Source organism: Homalodisca vitripennis, chromosome 3 (assembly GCF_021130785.1).
Source record: "Homalodisca vitripennis isolate AUS2020 chromosome 3, UT_GWSS_2.1, whole genome shotgun sequence".
NCBI classification, from domain to species: domain Eukaryota; kingdom Metazoa; phylum Arthropoda; class Insecta; order Hemiptera; family Cicadellidae; genus Homalodisca; species Homalodisca vitripennis.
Window position 1 is genome coordinate 55,806,295 of NC_060209.1, and position 19,738 is coordinate 55,826,032.

General features: G+C 33.5%; 1 protein-coding gene across 1 annotated transcript; it reads right to left on the reverse strand.

The window, feature by feature from the left end:
• Positions 1–2,291: 2,291 nt before the first annotated feature.
• LOC124356899 (ubiquitin-60S ribosomal protein L40) lies at positions 2,292–17,839 on the reverse strand. The gene is made up of 3 exons (XM_046808189.1): positions 17,694–17,839; positions 13,234–13,432; positions 2,292–2,595 (listed from the first exon to the last, which is right to left on the reverse strand). The coding sequence occupies exons 2-3, from the start codon at positions 13,421–13,423 to the stop codon at positions 2,399–2,401; spliced, it is 387 nt and encodes a 128-aa protein (XP_046664145.1). The 5' UTR covers positions 13,424–13,432; positions 17,694–17,839; the 3' UTR covers positions 2,292–2,398.
• Between the last annotated feature and the right edge of the window lie 1,899 nt (positions 17,840–19,738).

Consider the following 19,738-nt stretch of genomic DNA (forward strand, 5'->3'; position numbering starts at 1 on the left):
ACATCCTCAACACCCTGGTGCTTCTTAGGGAGAACTTGGCTGATTTTTGTGACCAGAGACAACGTGCATAAAATATAACACCCGCCGAGCTCAGGACCTCGACATGCCCCGCTGTCGTCTCAGTGGCACTCAAAAGGCCTACCCACAGTCTGCAATCAAGATTTTTAACACTTTGCCGCAGAATGTGCGAGTACTGGAAATGAGAGATTTTAAAAAGGTGTTAAAGGATCGTTTGCTTGAGAGGCCTCTGTACTCCCTGGAAGAACTAAATCATGAGCCACTTTTTTAACTTTCACGTCGTACGCCATCTTGTAAATATTTTGTAATGTATTTTTTTACATGTTTTAATTATCTATTTATTGTACACTGTGTGTATTAATGACGCAGTCTATCTGACAAGTGTCGGTCAGCGACGTAGATCACAAGTATTCCAAGTATTGAAGCACTTGATTCATACACTGCTTATGACAATGTTACCTTACCGGTGATACTGACCAAATTAAATAACTTGAATGATATAAACGGAATTCCAGTCCAGTTCATTCTACGAATAAAATACAAAGTACTCTCAAACTCACTTTTCAAGGCTTATATTACGAGTCTTATATCAGATGGATTTGCAAAGGAACCTCACAAAGCTGTGTACAAAGTCCTCTATGTTCTGCTCTGTACATTTCAGAACTACATAATCATCTTCTACCTCATATCTCTACATTGATACATGATTATGATATTAAATATACTACATTATATTTTCATTGATAACCAGACATCTTAGAAGCCATTACATGTATGAGTCTAGACAAATATTTCACCTACTTATCCTTGCAATTATATCCTAACAAGTGTTAAATTTTAAGTTTCTCTTAAAACAAAATATCAGCATAACAGACTTGTTTTATTGACGACATTCCAGTTTGTAATATCCACAGAATCCTTGATATGACGTTTTTTTTCTGTCATTTACTCAAATATTTTACTTGACAAAAGAAAGCATACCTAGATGACTATTTTAGAATTATGCAATAATCTACAGTTTGCTTTTCTAAAGATCCCTGACGGAGCCGGGTCCCAGCAACGCCTGTCACATGCTCGACATCTTACTCTAAACGTCTTAAAATATACACCTATAAAACCTTGGAAATAATTTTTTACTGATTGGACAGTATTCACACATGTATTTGAGTAACAGGTAAATATTTTGTGTTACTCCTCTAATACAATGCAATCGATACATAGCAAGATGGATCACTTGTAGTGTATTTGAACTGTGAATTTAATATTTATTATTTATCGTAAGACAAATTATAATTCCTCGATATTTCTCACAAAAAGTGTTCTCATAGTTTATTTTTAATAAACCTATAACCTATTGGTAGTTTCACATTAATTCTTTATGGATTATATAAGCTTATATTGCATATTGATTATATTGCATATATTGGACATCAAACTGCATTCCCACGATAGTGTAAATTCAAAAAAACTTTTCTTTTATTTGTTTTCTTGTGTAAAATTTCTGACAAAGAGCGTTACTTGAGATATTGTAAGGAATTAACATACATTTTTAATTAGAAGCTAAAGAGTCACAACCTGGTCGTTTCTGCACCCACACCTGTGCAAAGCTATATAAATTAGTTGATAAGCTATCACTTTTTTTTAACTGCTTTTAGCAAAACAGACATGTGCATTTGGCAAATATATTAATGTATGTATATATACACACATATACATACATTAGATGTAAAATTTGTTCACATGTAAGTCGTTTGGTTTTAAGTGTGCCATGAATAGAGAAAAAAATATTATGCCATATATTTAACCCTTTTGATACCATTCCATTTTTGACCTTCACCAAAACAATTAATGCTGTTCTTAGGAATTTCTATCGATTTCAAGAAGTACCCGATTGTGTACTTATACAATGCAAAGATTAGCTCTCGTCACACGTTAATTGTTGATTGTACATAAACATATGTTGTATAAAGTGAGAAATTATTAGAAGTCACACATTAAAGCCTTTTGAAATATAGTTTTCTTTCAATTACCATTAATTACTGATATCTAACGAATGCTAGAGAACATTTTGTTCTTCCTATTTTGAATGACCTCTATATTGTCAGTATTCAACCTGAATTTTTAAGCTTTAGAGTTTAGAGAATACACATAAAACCCACTAAAACCTTTTAAAAAATCCTGTAACAGCCTTCACAGACTTTTTATAAGTAAAATTTGTTTTTGAGTTTTTAAAACATTATTTACTAAAGAGGGAAAGTTAAAAACAACAGACATTTTATTTGTTAACAAATTTTATTTATTGAAGGTCTGTTTTCATAATTCTCACTTTTTTACGTTTAACACTGTAGTGACCTTGTAAAGTGATAAATAAGTATATTTTCTACTTCAACTTCTTTTTTGGGCGGATATTATTTGTATGCCCGCACTTCTTCTTTCGGCAGTTGGTAGCCCTTGGATGGAGCCTGGCATAGCATTTGCGACATATCATCTTGTCACAGTTGTACTTCTGGGCCAAAATTCTGAGAGTGGGCTCAATGACACCTCCTCGCAGACGCAGAACTAAATGAAGAGTAGATTCTGCAACAACCAAAGCATATGACAATGTAATCTATCACAATCTCAAACTTTTGTATTACTAATCACTGTGTATTACTAAATAGAAGAAAACAAAAACTATTTTTCACTTCTATATTTCGGGGGATTTAATACCCCCGTCTTCAGGAAGTTTTAAATAAAAATGAATACAAAACTATAACATGTAAACAAGAATTAATCATATGTGTATGTATGTATACAAAGTCTGTGTCTAAGATATTGCAGTTGTGAACCTGGTATTGTAAACAGGTGAGAGGTTGCCCTTACATCAAGAATAACATAGATTCCATACTGATACTGGCATTCTCATACTTCTTGTAACAAAAGTGAAACTAATTCTATGTTCCAATATAAATCATGTTCTGTGTTCTAGAAATAGTTATTGTGAAGAAAAATCACCATTTGACTTACAAATAAACATTAGAAACCTATTCACATAAAGTATCGTTTTTTCGTTTTTACGCTATTACTCAGCTGGAACAACTGCTCAGATGAGTGTAATGATTGCATTGCCGCGTTTGACACCTAGAAGCATCGGTCCACCAAAGTGGACAGCCATTTTAAACTTGCTATAGGCTGGTACTGATATCTAAATATTCAGCTGCAACATCACATACTCACCTAGTATAGCAAGAGCAGGTGATTTTTACTCATAGCCTAAATTTATTAGTGTAATAATACGGCATGAATCTAACTTTGTTGTGTAGTTCACAAAATAACAAAATATTTTATTTGTTACAAAGTACAAATTTAATTTTTTATTTGTTGTATCAAAATGTTTAGTGACATTTACATTTCATTTCAATACTATACTATATCAAAAAGTAATCAAAATTAGTTGAAGCTAAATGTTAATTGAAACGTTTTTTTTGGAAACAAAAACCAATTTTCTTTTTATTTTAATTTATGTTTATATAGAGTTTTCTGTCATATAAAATGTATAATACGAGGGCCATCCGGAAAGTAGTACCTGTTTCCGCCGCGTGAGGCGCTGACGACGCGAGTAGCCGCCGGTCAAGGTCAGATCGCTTCAGTGGCTTGTCTGCCTTCTCTGTTACAAGTTCCGTGACGCTAGCATTGCCTGTGTTGTTTCTGTGGCAGTTCATAATGTTTAAAAAAATTGAAAACGCCGCCAGTTGTGAAGAGAGGGCTGTAATAAAATTTCTCAACGCAAGAAACGTTCGACCTATTGATATTCATCACCAATTAAAGGAAGTGTATGGAGACAATGTGATGGAAGAGTCATCTGTTCGGCGCTGGTGTCGTAATTTCAACTTGGGGAGGGGGAACACACACGATGATGAGCGTTCAGGGAGACCATCTGTCATTACAGATCAACTGCTGAGGTCAGTAGACGAATTCGTGAGGAACGATCGGCGCGTCACAATTGATGACATCTGTGAACATTTCCCTAATGTTTCTCGAACAATTGTTCATGAAATTGTCAAAGACCATCTGCATTATTCAAAAATTTGTGCGAGGTGGGTCCCTCGCATGCTTACAGATGAGCACAAAACCAAGCGTATGGCTGCTGCATTCACATTTTTGGAACGTTATTCTGATGAAGCAGACACGTTCTTGAATCGCATAGTTACTGGTGATGAAACGTGGGTTTGTTATGCTTCACCTGAGAGTAAACGACAGTCAATGGAGTGGCATCATACTCATTCACCAAAGAAACCAAAAAAATTCAAGACTGTTCTGTCCACCAGGAAACTTATGGCAACCATTTTCTGGGATCGACGTGGTGTACTGCTTATTGATTTTATGGCCCGTGGAGACACTATTAACGCTAATGCGTATTGTGAAACATTAAAGAAATTACGGCGGGCAATACAAAATCGACGGAGAGATCTATTGTCTGATGGCGTCATTCTCCTCCATGATAATGCCAGGCCTCATGCAGCGGGGATAACACAACAACTTCTGCAGCAATTCAATTGGGAAATTTTCGACCATCCACCGTATAGCCCGGACTTGGCCCCTTCAGATTTTCATCTCTTTACAAAACTTAAAGAGTTTTTGGCAGGAAAAAGATTTGACAGCGATGAAGAACTTAAAGAAGGCGTGACTACGTATTTCAATCGGCTGGCGGCGGAGGAATATGACGCTGGAATACAAAAACTCGTCACACGTTATGACAAATGCTTAAATTTGCTTGGAGATTATGTGGAGAAGTAGTTTAAGGTATGCTCTTTTCAATAAAAATGTTTATATTTGTTAATATTTACTTCTGTGTCTTTATTTCACAAACGGGTATTACTTTCCGGATAGCCCTCGTACATGCTATAAATCTGGTTTGAAATATTTTAAATCTTTTTGAAAATTTGCGTTTAAACACTTTTAGAAACTATTTTATGCTTAATTATCAACTTTGTCCACCACAGAAGCCTACAAAAAGTCAATTCCAGAACCTGTAATGTGTGAAATAAAGCATGTATACATAGATACAAGTAGAAAAGATTTCCAAAAAAAATGTTTGCATGGGTGTACTCAAAATGTCAATGAATCGTTCAATAACATTGTTTGGAGCAGAATCCCGAAAAACAATTTTGTAGGCATAAAAACTCTTGCGTTAGGAGTTTTAGATGCAATCATATCTTTTAATGATGGACATTTGGGAAAGATAAAAGTTTTAGAGGAAATAGGTGCTCAAGATTTAGGCAAAAATACAATTTTAGCTCTTCAAAAGTTTGACGGGGTTAGACTCAGAAAAGTTGATAGGGCTTTGAAAGAGATGACCAAGGAAGGTAGAGTGAAAAAAAGGAGACTACAGTGTGAAGAGAAAGAACTAAATGATGACTACTGCCCAAGGTTTTTAAACTCATTTATGTACCTTATATTGTTTCATTTTTCATATTAAATGTGTCTTCTGTACGTTTTTACTGTTTTTCCGAAAGTTTACTATTTTTGACATTAAGAATCATTTTCTAAAAAACTATAAGTGATTCATATATAAAATTTGTACACAATATTATAAAACAAGTTTATAAAGATGTGGAACTACTGTAGGATAATAACAATATGATAATAAAAGCACCTGGAATTTAAATAATAGATTTAAAAAAAATTATAATTTTTTAGAGAATTTTAAATAATTAATATTATTTTTGTTTATGTAGTTACAAGTATAATTCTTGTTCAGTAGGTTCACAACCTGAGATAATCAGGCATAAACTTTGTCCTTTTTACATGGGCTCTTATGGGCTGTTTAACTGCCCTTAAGAAGTAGTCAAACACATTGAACAAACTTAAAAATGTGATGTTTTATATTAAACAGAAACATTGCTATGGTAGACAACAAAGTTTGGCTTCTAGCACCAGTCACTTATCTAAAGTATGATGTAAGGAGACAAGTGTGTGCTCTTGGTGGCAAGATGACATCAACTAGATAGAAGATCTAATTAATGGTAGTTTAATTATACAACCATAACCTGAACAGTCGATTTGTGAGTATTACATTTAATTTAATTAATGTTTAGTCTTCAAAGGCATGATCAATAACCAACATAACACCACAAAATTGATAAATTAACTTTAAATTGTTCTGAGCTGCAATGATTGTTATTAATAGCCAATAATAAATAATCATATAAAAAATATTGTTATATACTGAACTATTGTTTAAACCAATAGAACTAAATGTTATAGTTCTTTTTCAATTTGCTAAATAATTTAAAAACTTACGAGGTTATTATTACCAACTGTTGATTGGTTCATGTGCTACATCTATCGTCATAATAAATTCATGCTTTCAGAAAGACTAATCAACAGCTCATAGTGTTCACAAATCGACTTTTTCATCATGAAGCACAAATTCAAAATTCATGAAAACAAATTTTTGCTGTTTTATAAAATATAACATTAGAGATTTTATAGGTTTATATTATCACTACTAAAATTACCCACAAACTTTTTTTATCCACAAGTTTTTAAAAACAAAGTTCAAGAACAATATATAGCTTAATTACAAAGTAGTCAAACGCATTAAACAAACTTAAAAATATGTTTTATGCTACACAGAAATATTGCTGTGGTGGACAATTAAGTTTGGTTTCTAGCAGCAGTCACTTATGACTATTGTCGAGCAGTTACTTATGATTATTGTCCACTTAGTCACACAAGATTAGACTTTTGGTCAGACACGATGATTTGTCACAAATTCATATAAGATTTTGTTAACCTTCTGGTTTAATATAGATTTATACCAATACTAGATTACGAAAAAAACTTTAATTCTAGTAATGTACATTGAATAACCCAGTATTTTGGGTAACTTTATTACGGATGGTCATAGGTTTATTGTATCTAGAAGCTGTGTAATAAAATTGTCATGCAGCATTTACTACTTATTTGTTTTGTTTTTGACTCCCATTTTGAAGTAATCTAAAGCATGATGTAAAGAGACAAGGGCGAGCTCTTGGTGGCAAGATGACATCAGCTAGATAGAAGATCTAATTAATTAATTACCAACTGTTGATTGGTTCATGTTCTATATCTATCGTCATCATAAATTCATGCTTTCAGAAAGACTAATCAACAGTTCATAGTGTTCACAAACAGACTTTTTCATCATGAAGCACAAATTCAAAATTCATGGAACCAAATAATTGCTGTTTTATAAGGTGTAACATAAGAGATTTTGTAGGTTTATATCATTCAAATTACCCTCAAGTTTTTAAAAACACAGTCAGGGTGGCCACTCAAAACCTTTTCAAATTCCTGGTTTTTTCCCTCTCGAAAATTTCGAAGTTTTCAAACCAAATAGACAACTGTAGTACTGTATTTAACCCTTACGCCAAGTGCAAAGATGAGGTTTTATCATCACTAGCAGTATTTGCAAGAAATGCCCCAAAGCTGCGGTGATCTGCATTTCGTCACTAGCGATATGCGAGAAATTCAGTAACGATTTATTGCTATCACTAACTAAGCTCTTTAGTTTTTATCTCTGTCTTTCGATGTGTTGACATAACATTGTGTATACCTAAAAACTTTCCATTCTGTGATGTTTAGAAAATACATGTGTCCAAATCAGAAGTACAAAGATAACAAATAAATACCAACACAGCAGCATGGGGCAGACTGCAACCCAGTATTGCGGGCCAGAGGTCTAGTGGAGGCCGAACTTCGCCGTACACAAGGTCAGTTCAGTACAATCAACAAATAAACCAAATATTTTCATCTGAACTCTACTTAATTAATTTATCTTTTGTGGGGGAGCCGGAAGCCTAAGAATACCAAGTTAGAGATACAGGGAAATGAATATATTTAAAATTCTGTCATTTTTCCATTTTAAGTAATAGAAATAGTAGTGTATAAAATTAGTTTCCAGAATATATTACACTTACGTAAAAATGTATGGATGCATATGTATAGAGAATATATTTATTTACAACTAGCAAAGTAGGACGTACGGATAAAACACAAATTATTACTTATTTACTATTGAGGAGCTAAAGTCCGCACATAGAAACAGCAGACATGATAGTGATGAAAAATAGACACAGAAAAAACTAACTTCAATTATAATATTATTTATAACTTACGTTATTCTGTTGCTATACATTTCTAAATGGTTTTATACACAAAGAACTACAAAAACATGTATTACCAATCGGTAATTTGAGTACTGCCGATTGTTTTTTTAAATGAATAGACAGTACAGACTCACTCAGTTAGATTACAGTCAAGAACTACGAAACAACAAGACATAAAGATCCTCATGCACGTTGGACTATTTGGTAGAACAGTTTGAATCGTCTGAACGATCGCCATGTTTGAGTAGAAGTCGTCCCGGTAAATAGTTGACCGGAGAACCGACAGGATTTCCAGCCATCGTCCAACTAATGTTGCTCTGACGACGAACACTGATGAGCGTGGCTGATTCGATTGGTTGGCCATCTGCCGTTTGTAGACTGGCAACAACATTAAGTTGCGTTTACACTGGCTAGTAAAGTTGTGAGAGAATTTGCATAATTACTGTAACATAATGTGAATAATATAAGCAATTTTACTCATGAGAACTGTCGCAAGTACTTGCTACAGTTGTATCGCTGGTTGTTCCAGGGATCAAGATGAAGTTTGATCACTCACGACAGTTGAAGTTGACATATTGAAATTTTAATAGCCAACACTGTTCTCCAGTTCTTGTAACCAACTGTCCGGCACTGCGTTTACTTGGGACGGTTAGCGATGGACAGTGACTGCTAGATTGGGCGGAGACTTAAAGTTTAATGTTTGTGTTGTACATATGGGGAACACCAGACACTAGCCATGGCAGAAGTGAGCAGCAGGGTAGTACCACACAATGGCGCTTATCCGCCGCCAATTCTAAACATTAAATGTCTCTCCTGTCGCTCAACCCTCAAATAGGTCTGTCATTGCTCTGCAACAGGACGCAAACGCCCCCTTCTCGACGTTACTTGTTGTAACTAACCCACTACTTTCTTCTCCAAAAGGTATCTTATTGAGCTCTGTATAAATCTAACTGACATTCCAGTGTACTCAAAAACTCGGGCTGTACCTCTTTTCAAACCATCAAACAATTTATATTATTCAACGAACTGAACTTTGAAGCCTGTTTATAACACTGTACATTTTAGGCCTGTGCTATCTTTTTAACACACGACATTCCAAAACACTATTTTCTCTAAAGAATAAGAGTTGGACAACTTCGTCCAGAGATCCCAATTTGGCGACTGAATAATACTCAAGTACAAAAAACCCGTTTGTATAGCGGTTACTACCGCTCTGGCGCGTTACCGCTTACAGCGTACAACTAGTTTAGTGCCGAAGTCAGAAACAATCGGTCGGCCAACTTTAATTGTCCAATGCATTGGTACGTTCTGGGGGGGGGGGGAGGCTTACCACGGCACAGGAGTAGATCTAAACAAGTTAAATTCACTACATTACTTGAGGTAACCTTAGATCAACCGTTGTCAGATACAGCTCACGAACATATGTCAATCTTAATTCACAATTTAACGAGGCGCATCGCATAAAATACGATGTTTCGTGATTAATCAGTTCTTGATTCAAAAAGCTGTCAGATTAGGTCTTGATTTTATGTTCTTAGAAACGGAAATTTTTTTTAAAATTTTCTCGGTTCTCAGAAAAATTCCCAGTCCGTTAAATTCCTGGCTCATTCCCGGTCAGGTGGCCACCCTGACAGTGATATTGAGATATCAAAGATATCTCAAAGACCGACACAAAAGTGAATTATAAAAAAAAACCTAGCAAATAACTACTTGCTGTAAATGTTTTGCCGGCAATGAAACAGCATTAAAAAGGCTCACTACAAGAATTGTACAGGTTCTTTTAACCCTTTTAACCCCAGCCATTTTTCCATGGACTTGCCAGAAAGCCCATGGCGATAAGGGACCGTAGTGCAGAATTGAGGGAAAATACATCTAGTTTTCTTATTTTTGAAGATAATTTTTAGGTTTTTGTTTTAAATTGTTCACAAATAAGTGTACTCTTAGATGTAATAGTTAAAAAAGTACTTTTACAGAATGATTTGTTTTTTTCAGCGTATTTATACATAAAAATTTGTTTATTATTTTTATTTTTTATAGTTTGGACATACATAAAGGGTAGAAAAAAAAATTGTAGCCCCTGAAAAATGAAGTAATTTTGTTGTACACATATTTCTTACTACACACACAAAATTTGAAGAACTTTCCTTGATAAATGCAGGAGATATATCCAATTAATTGTATTGCTGTGTAAGCACTTCTTCACATATTTCCACATACACGTCAGTAGAAGTATACAGATATGTATACTTGTTTTTGCACTTTTGAAATAATAACAATTCTAAAATAACACAAACTAATTGTAATGGTTTGTAAGACTAAAACTTGTTTAATTTTTCAAAAAAGTAAAAGAAATAATATTTACAATATGTACATTTTATATAAACAAGTCAATTCATTGTCTTCAAAAATAGCACATTCACCACTAATAATAGGGTACTTTGGGATTACACCAGTATGAAGAACACAAAAATATAAATTTATAGAAACAAACATGATAGAACGAAAAAACAACTCTTTTATTACAAAATTACAAGCATTTCCAGACATTGTGATCGGTATTGTTGTCGCTGTTATCTTATCTTTCTCGAGAATCCCGATTACGACAGGCCACGCGGCATCACATGATTTGCACGGTACATAATTGCCTTTCCATTACAATTCAATTTATATTTCTGATCAGATCCTCTAGAATTTGATATTTTACTGATAGGTACTATCTCGAGGGATGTTTTTCTTTCGTTGACATCAGCGCGAAGGCATGGCACTCGCATTTTGGGTGGCGGAGAGTGATCAAGAATAAAAACAAGTTTCGAGTGTTTTTTCAATAAAGAGTTTAGTTTTAGTTTGATCATGTTTGTTTTTATTGAATTTTTGTGTTTGGAGAAATGTAGAGGTAAAACACGGAAGTACAACAAAGCGACGCACCAGCTGAACGGGCGGCGAGACTCTGCAATCACGTTATCTATAGACCGCTCGACTTTGACCTCTGTCTGAGGATGGGGAGGGGTTTGCGATAAGACAATTCCTGTTTTATATTGACGAAATATTGTTCTACGCTAATCTAGTAATCAGTAGAAGCAAAATGTCAAATAACGATTCATGTCTGGGTGTGTTCGGTATAATCCCAAAGTACCAATAATAGTGTTTATCAAAGTGTTTTCACTCACTGGTAACTTTTCTCTACGACGTTTACTCATGTTTTTTTTTACTAATAATACAATAAATCACACGAAAAACAACCGCTTTCATTCACGCAAACTAATTGAGGTTATAAGTCAGCATACAACAACAATGCAACTGAAGTCGTCTGACAGCTGACATCGACAAATAAACTACGCTCAACGACGACGAAATATGATGCCAATTGGAAGGTTTATTGTTTTTGCATGTAGCCCGTTTCTTCACCGACTACTATACCGAAACTGATGGCATTTGGACATTATTAGCCAGCTACATTAAATTCTCGAGACGTCCGGTATATCGGACGTTGGGCATTTTAGCTAGACCACCTCTGTCCGATATATCGGACGCCGGGGCTAAAAGGGTTAAATAACAGTTTAGTGTTGTTAACAAATTTACAACAATGTATCCATGTAACCTCATATCCATTTTTATAATAAATACGATGTCAAAGGCATATAAAAATAAATATTTAATTTGTAACAAACACAACAAACAAAAACAGAAAACTCACTAAAAAACAGCAACCAGTGCTATCCCTAGAAACTGATCTCAGTTGATATATCTAAATTTGAGGTTTTTTTTATTTACAACTCAGTAACATTAACCCATTGCGGATCACTGACAAGCTGGGCTCGTCACGCAGCGGCCGGGCCTAACGGCATGGTGACGAGCTCAGGTCGCAAAAGCGGTATGCTTTTAAATTTCCCTCCAAATAGTTCTGTTAATGTCTGATAGATCGGGCGATCGTCTTCACTTGTCTACTAAGAGTTTTTAACAACAGTCTACGTTTAGAATTTTCAAAAGTTTTATAAATATCCTACAGATCGCAGTTGTATGTCGAAGTTGAAAAATCATTCATATGAGTTTACTCTCTGCTTTTTAGCGCTTCTGATTGGGTGTTTTCCTCAGTTGTTATTATAATACTTTTGAGGTTAATGACAAAACTAAACGACGCAGACGTACATGTTGGTCGGTTTAGTCTAGACAATGGCCCAGATGTTGCAATCGATTCGCCCGAGCCGCTTTATTTAGACTATAATTCAGACATCATCCTTCCACGCCGTAACCTTGCTCGCGTGTTATCGTTCCTACATCACGGATACCCCAGCAGGCCCATGTTCCATCTGAACGAATACCTTTGCAGCTGAATTTTCTAGTATTCAATAGCGAGAGATACAATGTGGCGCACCATTGCTGTTCGTGCGGCCGCTGACCGTGAATTAATTCGCGCCCGCTGGTGCCCGCGCACCAAAACAATACGATCTGCAATGGGTTAAAAGTATGTTAACATAGAAATTAAAAGAACTATAACCAGTGCTCTCAGAAAGACTAATCGTTATATAATCATGATTAATTCAATTTTATGAGTTTATCATCACTGAGCAACTGATCAGTATAAATTATATGCATATAATAATACTGTTGTATATTGTCAAGCAACAAAATTTCCCCTCATTTGCAAATGTGTAACCACTTACTTGTAGAATTGTATTCAATTTTCCTACTTAGTTATTAGCTTTGAAGCAATGTGCCGAAAGTTTCTTTGCACAAGTAACTGATTAACTTTCTAGTGCAAAATACACAATGTTAGTGATCTAAAATTAATGCTTTAAAAATATTTTAAATATATCATTTTTATTTTTTTTACTTGCAGAATTATATTTACGATACCTAATCTCTACTGTAAATAAATTGTTAATCAACAGTTAAAAGAAACTAAAATCTAAGAGTATAAAATATTAATTTTATATAAACATGATGCTGTTTTACAATAAATACAATATTTGACAACGTCGTTATGATTATAATTTATTATTACCTTATTATGATCATTTCAATTGAGATTAATAATTATTGATAAATAATAAATATATCATAAGTAAATATCTAGCTCCCATACCTTTCTGTATATTGTAGTCAGAGAGAGTACGCCCATCTTCTAACTGTTTACCGGCAAAAATCAGTCGCTGCTGGTCTGGGGGGATTCCCTCCTTATCCTGTATCTTTGCCTTGACATTTTCAATAGTGTCTGATGGCTCGACCTCAAGGGTAATGGTTTTACCCGTGAGGGTTTTCACAAAAATTTGCATGTTGTCTTTCTAAAAACAAAACAAAGATTCAAATATTAACAAATTTATGTGTCAATTATTTATAGGGTGTTATTTAATAGGCTACAATCGAGAAATATTTCCATTTCTGCCTATTAAGAGACATTATACATTTGAATCCCAGATTTTATTACATAAAAAAGACGTAGCACATAGTAATAATATTATATATTACAGTGTTTGCACCATTCATATGACTTTTTGAATAGTTAGATACACCCCGTTTCAGGTATTAATTTTGTAAGTTCTATACATATGTAAAAATCTTATGAAATAAGTTAGAAACTATAGTTTCTTTTAATTAATACCAACAGTCTATACATCATTGCTAATACTTTAAACTTTTTGATAGAAACATAACTGATTATAAGTAAGCCTACATATAGGCTACCTTATATCAGAAGTCTGTAACAGAAGATCAATAAAATAAAATACAACTAGAGGCTACAAGTATTTATAAAATAATTGATATTTCTTTTTCTTGTTTACTTAATGTCAACTCCTGTTCTGTCATGTTGCTAATACAAAACTAGTTCACATTAATCCACTGTAGTGATGCTGTCAATTAACAATCAAAACAAAATACTTTACACAAGAAATCGTGGAATCAGACAAATACAGCAATACCTGTTTAACCCTTTTAATGCCAGACATTTTTTCAGTGACCATGCGAAAAATGCCAACCTGTTTTCAAAAAGTACATGCGAAGAATGCCAGACCCTTTTTCCATAATTTGACAACTATTTTTTAAAAATGTATAAATTTTTTATTTATTGAAGGAAATTATCCATTGAGGTGTTGTTTTTTTATGTCATAATGTGGAGTGTTTAAAACAAATGATTATTAAAATTTTTACAAATTTATATACTTTATATTTGTAAAAAACAAAAAAACTAAAACTAAAAAAAATTTAGTTTGAACATATAAAGGTACCTTTATTATTAGCCTTAACTAAAAATAAGTTACTGTCAATTGTACTATATTTAATTATTAACACACACACCAAATTTGAAGAACTTGCCTTGAAAAATAGTGAAGTTACAGCATTTTATCGAAAACCTTGTAAAGTCCACATTTTACAGTAAAATTCAGTAAGACATATTTTGGTCAGTTTCGTTCAAAATCACTTTATTTACACGTGTTGTTTAGCCCAATGTATAAAATTGTTTGTTGAAATAATAAAGAAAGTAGTTTACTTAAAATTAAAATTAATTATTTACAATATAGGGTACATAATTTAAAATTTTTTAACACTTGTGTTTGCCGAAGCACAAAGTATGAATCCCCCTCTTTTACTCATGGTCAAATCTATTTACAATAATCACAAAACTAATAATAATATAAGCAAACTGAAATAAACAAAAGAAAAGCACGAATAATTCCCATTAAAACATAACCTAGCAACAACGTATTACTACAGCAACCAAAGACGCTCACTGAATGATTGGACGTAAATGAGGTTGAAAACAGCTGATAACGTCATCACATGTTGAGTTTGTATCAATAGTAGTAGTGTCTAGATACAGTATGCAAAGTTTAGTGGCATTTGGTCAATAAATAAAACTACAATATAACAAAAACCGGACGAGCGCCCCCAGCGCACGTCAGCATTTCTCGAATAAACAGTGACGAGCGCTCACGGCGCACGTCGACATTAAAAGGGTTAAAGCACCAAAATCCTAATGGCCTATTCTGCAACAAACACCACTTGTGTACATGCGAGCATGGGACTAACAGGATTAATTGAGTTTAATTAATATAATTACTTGTTTATATACAGCAAGGTTTGATCATTTGCTGGCAACTGCTGATGTAAACATGGCAAACACCTACAAACTAGTGAACCAGAATGAAATCAATAACTTATCTAAAACAACCTTTGAACAATTTTTACTTTAGCTACCTAAAATGATCTAAAACCACTTTTAAAAATGTCTTTAAATAGTATAATACTTCCTTTTCCAGAAATTAATTTTTAGCGATTGTGAACCATATATTTGCACAAAAAATTATTAACTTTTTATTTCAGGATATACATTTCAATTGAATAAGAATTTTTTATGTTAAGAATTCAACTTATGCACATGTTAACTGTTAAGGGGAAACAGTTATAGCCATTACCATAAAGTGCAGTAGTTATGCACATGTTTCATCTGTGTCAGACATGTTTATCCTTAAAAATATAGGTAAATGTTATACTGTTTTGTTTTTCATTTCTTACAGAATAAAACTTTTTAAAATACATACATATGTGTAATCAAGAAAAGTTAGCAGAAGTCTTTCAGTAAAATTGACTAGGTTTCTATCCCTTTTTTTAACTTCAGAGTATAGGTTCACTACACATCATTCATCTTATTTGCACAGTAAGTTAATGTTGAGAGAAAAATTATAGGCTAATTTAGAATTTACTGCTTTCCTTAAAAATTACTTTAAAATAAAACTGCTCAATAGGTTTCAGCACTCACCATTCATTAAAAACAAAGAGAACATTAGAAAATAACTGCTGTTTAATGGACAGTGATGCTGGCCTTACGAGCTATGGACGTATTATATTTTGACCAGTACAGCTGGACATACAAGCTAAGATAACATTAAGTTAGGGCAAAAATTAATCCGCGCTTCTGACAAAATGGTGGCGAGTAGCTGGTCCAAGGACAAATTATAATACTGCCTTCTAGTGCATAGGGTTAAGTATTTGTAGCGAGAATTCTTTACTCATGAATATCGATGGTTCAATACTACCAACCACTTGAGTGTTAGACACTTAATACACTGCAGCCAATTACTCAAATAAAATGTTGTACAACCTACTTCAGCACACAGCATGGTACATTAAAACAAGGTCAGCATTGAACATGTTAAAGCTGTTTGTTTGTTACATTGTATTTATTAGTTTGTTCCCATATATAATCAATACCATTTTGGTGACTTTTGTGATCTCTTTAATATCCATGACTTTCCCGTGACTTCTATGGTCGGTAGACACCTTGTTGGGGAGGGTACGATAAGCGGACCTGGTTTTATATATTGAAATTGGCAAACGATATTACTTAACCATAACAATCGATACTGATTAATTATATTGAACAGTTAACTTAAATAATCTATATCAACAGCTGTAAACACTTTCAAATAATACACTTAAGGTAATATTTCAATTTTACATAAGTAACATTTGATCATTAAAAATGACAGTAAATTTTAAAAAAATACACGACATTGCTTTGAAAAATGATGACATATATTTTACGTGGTTTCAACATGTTGGACTCGTACCGAAAAATCCATTAAGTTATGTGAAATTTGTGGGAAAGAAACAACTGTAACTGTGAGAGGAGAAAATATGGTTATCTTCAGTTTTCCTACTTTTTGTTATAATAATTTGTTTAATCACTGTAAATATTAAATTAATATTCTAATATGAAACATATAATTGTTGTTGAGGACTATACTTTTATATCGATTGATAGTGTAGGACTTGAGATACGAATATTAGGTATCGATGATTACATTCTTCGATATAAAATACCGGGTCCGCTTATCGTAACTACCCCACCTTGTTTGTAATTTCCACCCACTACAGCCATATTTAGCCTAGGCCTAGTTTGTTCAAATGGAACAGCAATATACGTTAATGATGCTGAAATTAGGATAGGCAACTCCAGCTGTTAACTTAACTTATACTAAAGACTGTATTTGGAACATCCCAACAACCCTACACCATTGTTCCTTAGATCCGCCCTAACAAGACTAAAACACTGCTATGGATCTGTAGGGATGGGGTACATAAAACAATAAGTCTTATTATGCCATGCTGTGTGTCACTTTTAATTATATAAGCCATGTAGTTTACACTCAATATATGCCACATACCTATCCTTATCATTCATATTGACTATTGCTTGGGCTTATGATTTACCTCTTCCAAATTCCAACACTAGGCTGCCAGAAGTCAATTTACCTGTTTTAAGATTAGGCTACATCAATGTTGTCTATAAATATTTTATTAACTTTTAAGTCCTGTTGATACAAAACAATAATAATATCAACCAAATTTGTTAAACCTTTACCTTGGGAATGTCGACAAATTGGGTTAGGTATTGAAATAGTTCTACATTGTGATCTGAATTGATTTAATACGTTTCTATGTTTTTTAAAGACATTATTTATACTAAAATAAATACTATGTAGCCCATTTTATTTAAAGTAATAATGAATGAATCTTTATGTACATTTAATTAACTTTCCTTACCTTAGCGCCACGTGCGTAAGAAAGACAGAGCCTAGAGAAATGTTAAATGGCGACGTATAAATGGTCAATGTGGTGACTATCGAAAATCGAGTGACGAGTGTGGCGAATACCTGCACCAATCACTATCGATATACTTTTGTTTCGTTTCCACTAGTATCGGTGTCGGCAGTTCCGATAGTAGAAATTGATACCAAGGGTGTAGGGCCCAATCGGAAAAGTAGTCTCGCTAAGAATTAAATTTTTATTCAATGAGAACGAAGTTTTCACCTAAAGGTGAAATAAACTTTTTATGTATAAAAAAAACGTATATTTTTATTATAAAATAAATTTCTTGCTTTATGCTCTATATACATACATAAGTATAGAAAAACAAAAAGGGCTGTACTGAATCGCTAGTGGCAATGATTCACCAAAGTACACAAAAACGGTTGTTTAAGTATTTGTTATTATAGGATAGCCTTTTTTTAATCTTTCCCCTCAGCCGGAACCTACCTAAGTCCCTTCTTAGCTGCGTTTACCTATAACTTCTGTATGTGCGGGTGATTGGGGAAGGGTGGCAAGTCCTGGCATGGCCTGAAGGTAACATGAAAATAAATATGGTCCTAGGTAAATAACAAAGTTGTTAAATATTATTAATAAAAAATGAAAATACTAGTCCTGACACGCTGTCTGATTTTTAAATAGTACGAAAGACAGAGCCCTCCCTTAGGCCATGCGAGTTTGTACCTAGAGAGATATTTGGGAACAGTATCTAACCATATATAAAATAATCCAACAATACAAAATTGGAACGCTCAAATTAAAGCAAGAGTTGGTACAATTAAACGAAACCCACTTGTTCCAATTGCAACTGAAGGTTGAATACTATCAACTTTACTAATCCAGTTGAACCCCTTCTTTAATATAAGAAAAACTGTAATTTGGATACCAGGTGAATCAAGGAAATTAAAGGAATTTTCAGAAGAAAAAAGTAATACTAAACAGATATTTAATTACTTTTAGCATTAACACAAACAACTGGCACGTGGCAAACAAAAGGAATCGAACATTAGCGAGAATAAACCCTCTGTATGAATAACACTGTTAACAAGATCAAAGAATACCCTCTCGAAACTTGGGACTATATGAAGACCGTCTTCTGTGCAACCTCTCAAGTAGCAAGAATATGTCTCGTACAAATGGCTTCTTCAATTTCTTCGGGATGTTTATTTTCTAACGCAGAAGATACTATAACCAAAAAAGAAACTTACTTTCTTCTAAATGCTTGAAAAAATTTGTTTTTTATCTAGATTGCCTAAAAGATTTGTTTAAAGTAGTGCTATTTGGTTACAGACGTTTGCCAATTTTACGGTACTCTTGTTAACTTACAGTAGCAGCTAATGGTACAACCCCATTAACTTTGACAACAATTAAATGTTGTACGTTTTATTACTCGGTTCTTTAAAAACATGTTTACACAGTTTGCATTTTAATTTAAAAACTGTTTTATTTAAAGAAACAAAAGTATCGATAATATACTTCTAGTATCGATAAGGGAGTATCGTAACTTCAGTTACGATTTGGGAGTTGAGTTGATACGAATTTTTCTATGCACTATCGATACCAACTATCGGAAAATATGCGATAATGCAACATTCTAGTCTTTGCTTTGCCGTTGCTGTGGAAAAGGAAGGAAGTGATAGTAGACAATATGTAAGACAGTTTACATAGAGTAAAAATAGGTTCAATGTGGAATATAAATAAAACTTAAGAGTAGGAAATCAAATTAAAACCATTCAATATATTAACAAATAGTCCTTCCGGCTCAAGCGGAAGAAATAGTTATATTTTCTGACTACTGAAATATTATTAATTTGTTTTCATAGGGTTTACATGTACTCAATTCAAAAAATCCTTCACTCCCGACTTCTTAATTTGCTTAATAGAAACAAAGTACTGTCCCTATATCAGTTTCGTTTCAGACCTAATCCAAATACTTCATCTGCCAGAGCATTCACTGAAAAATATTATCCTCACTGTACTCGTGTAATCACACTCTGGGTTTA

Coding starts and splice junctions, on each gene's coding strand:
- LOC124356899 (XM_046808189.1), bottom strand. CDS start 13,423: ATGCAAATTTTTGTGAAAACCCTCACGGGTAAAACCATTACCCTTGAG. Junction 2,596..13,233: donor TGACTACAATATACAGAAAG/GTATGGGAGCTA, acceptor TGGTTGTTGCAG/AATCTACTCTTCATTTAGTT.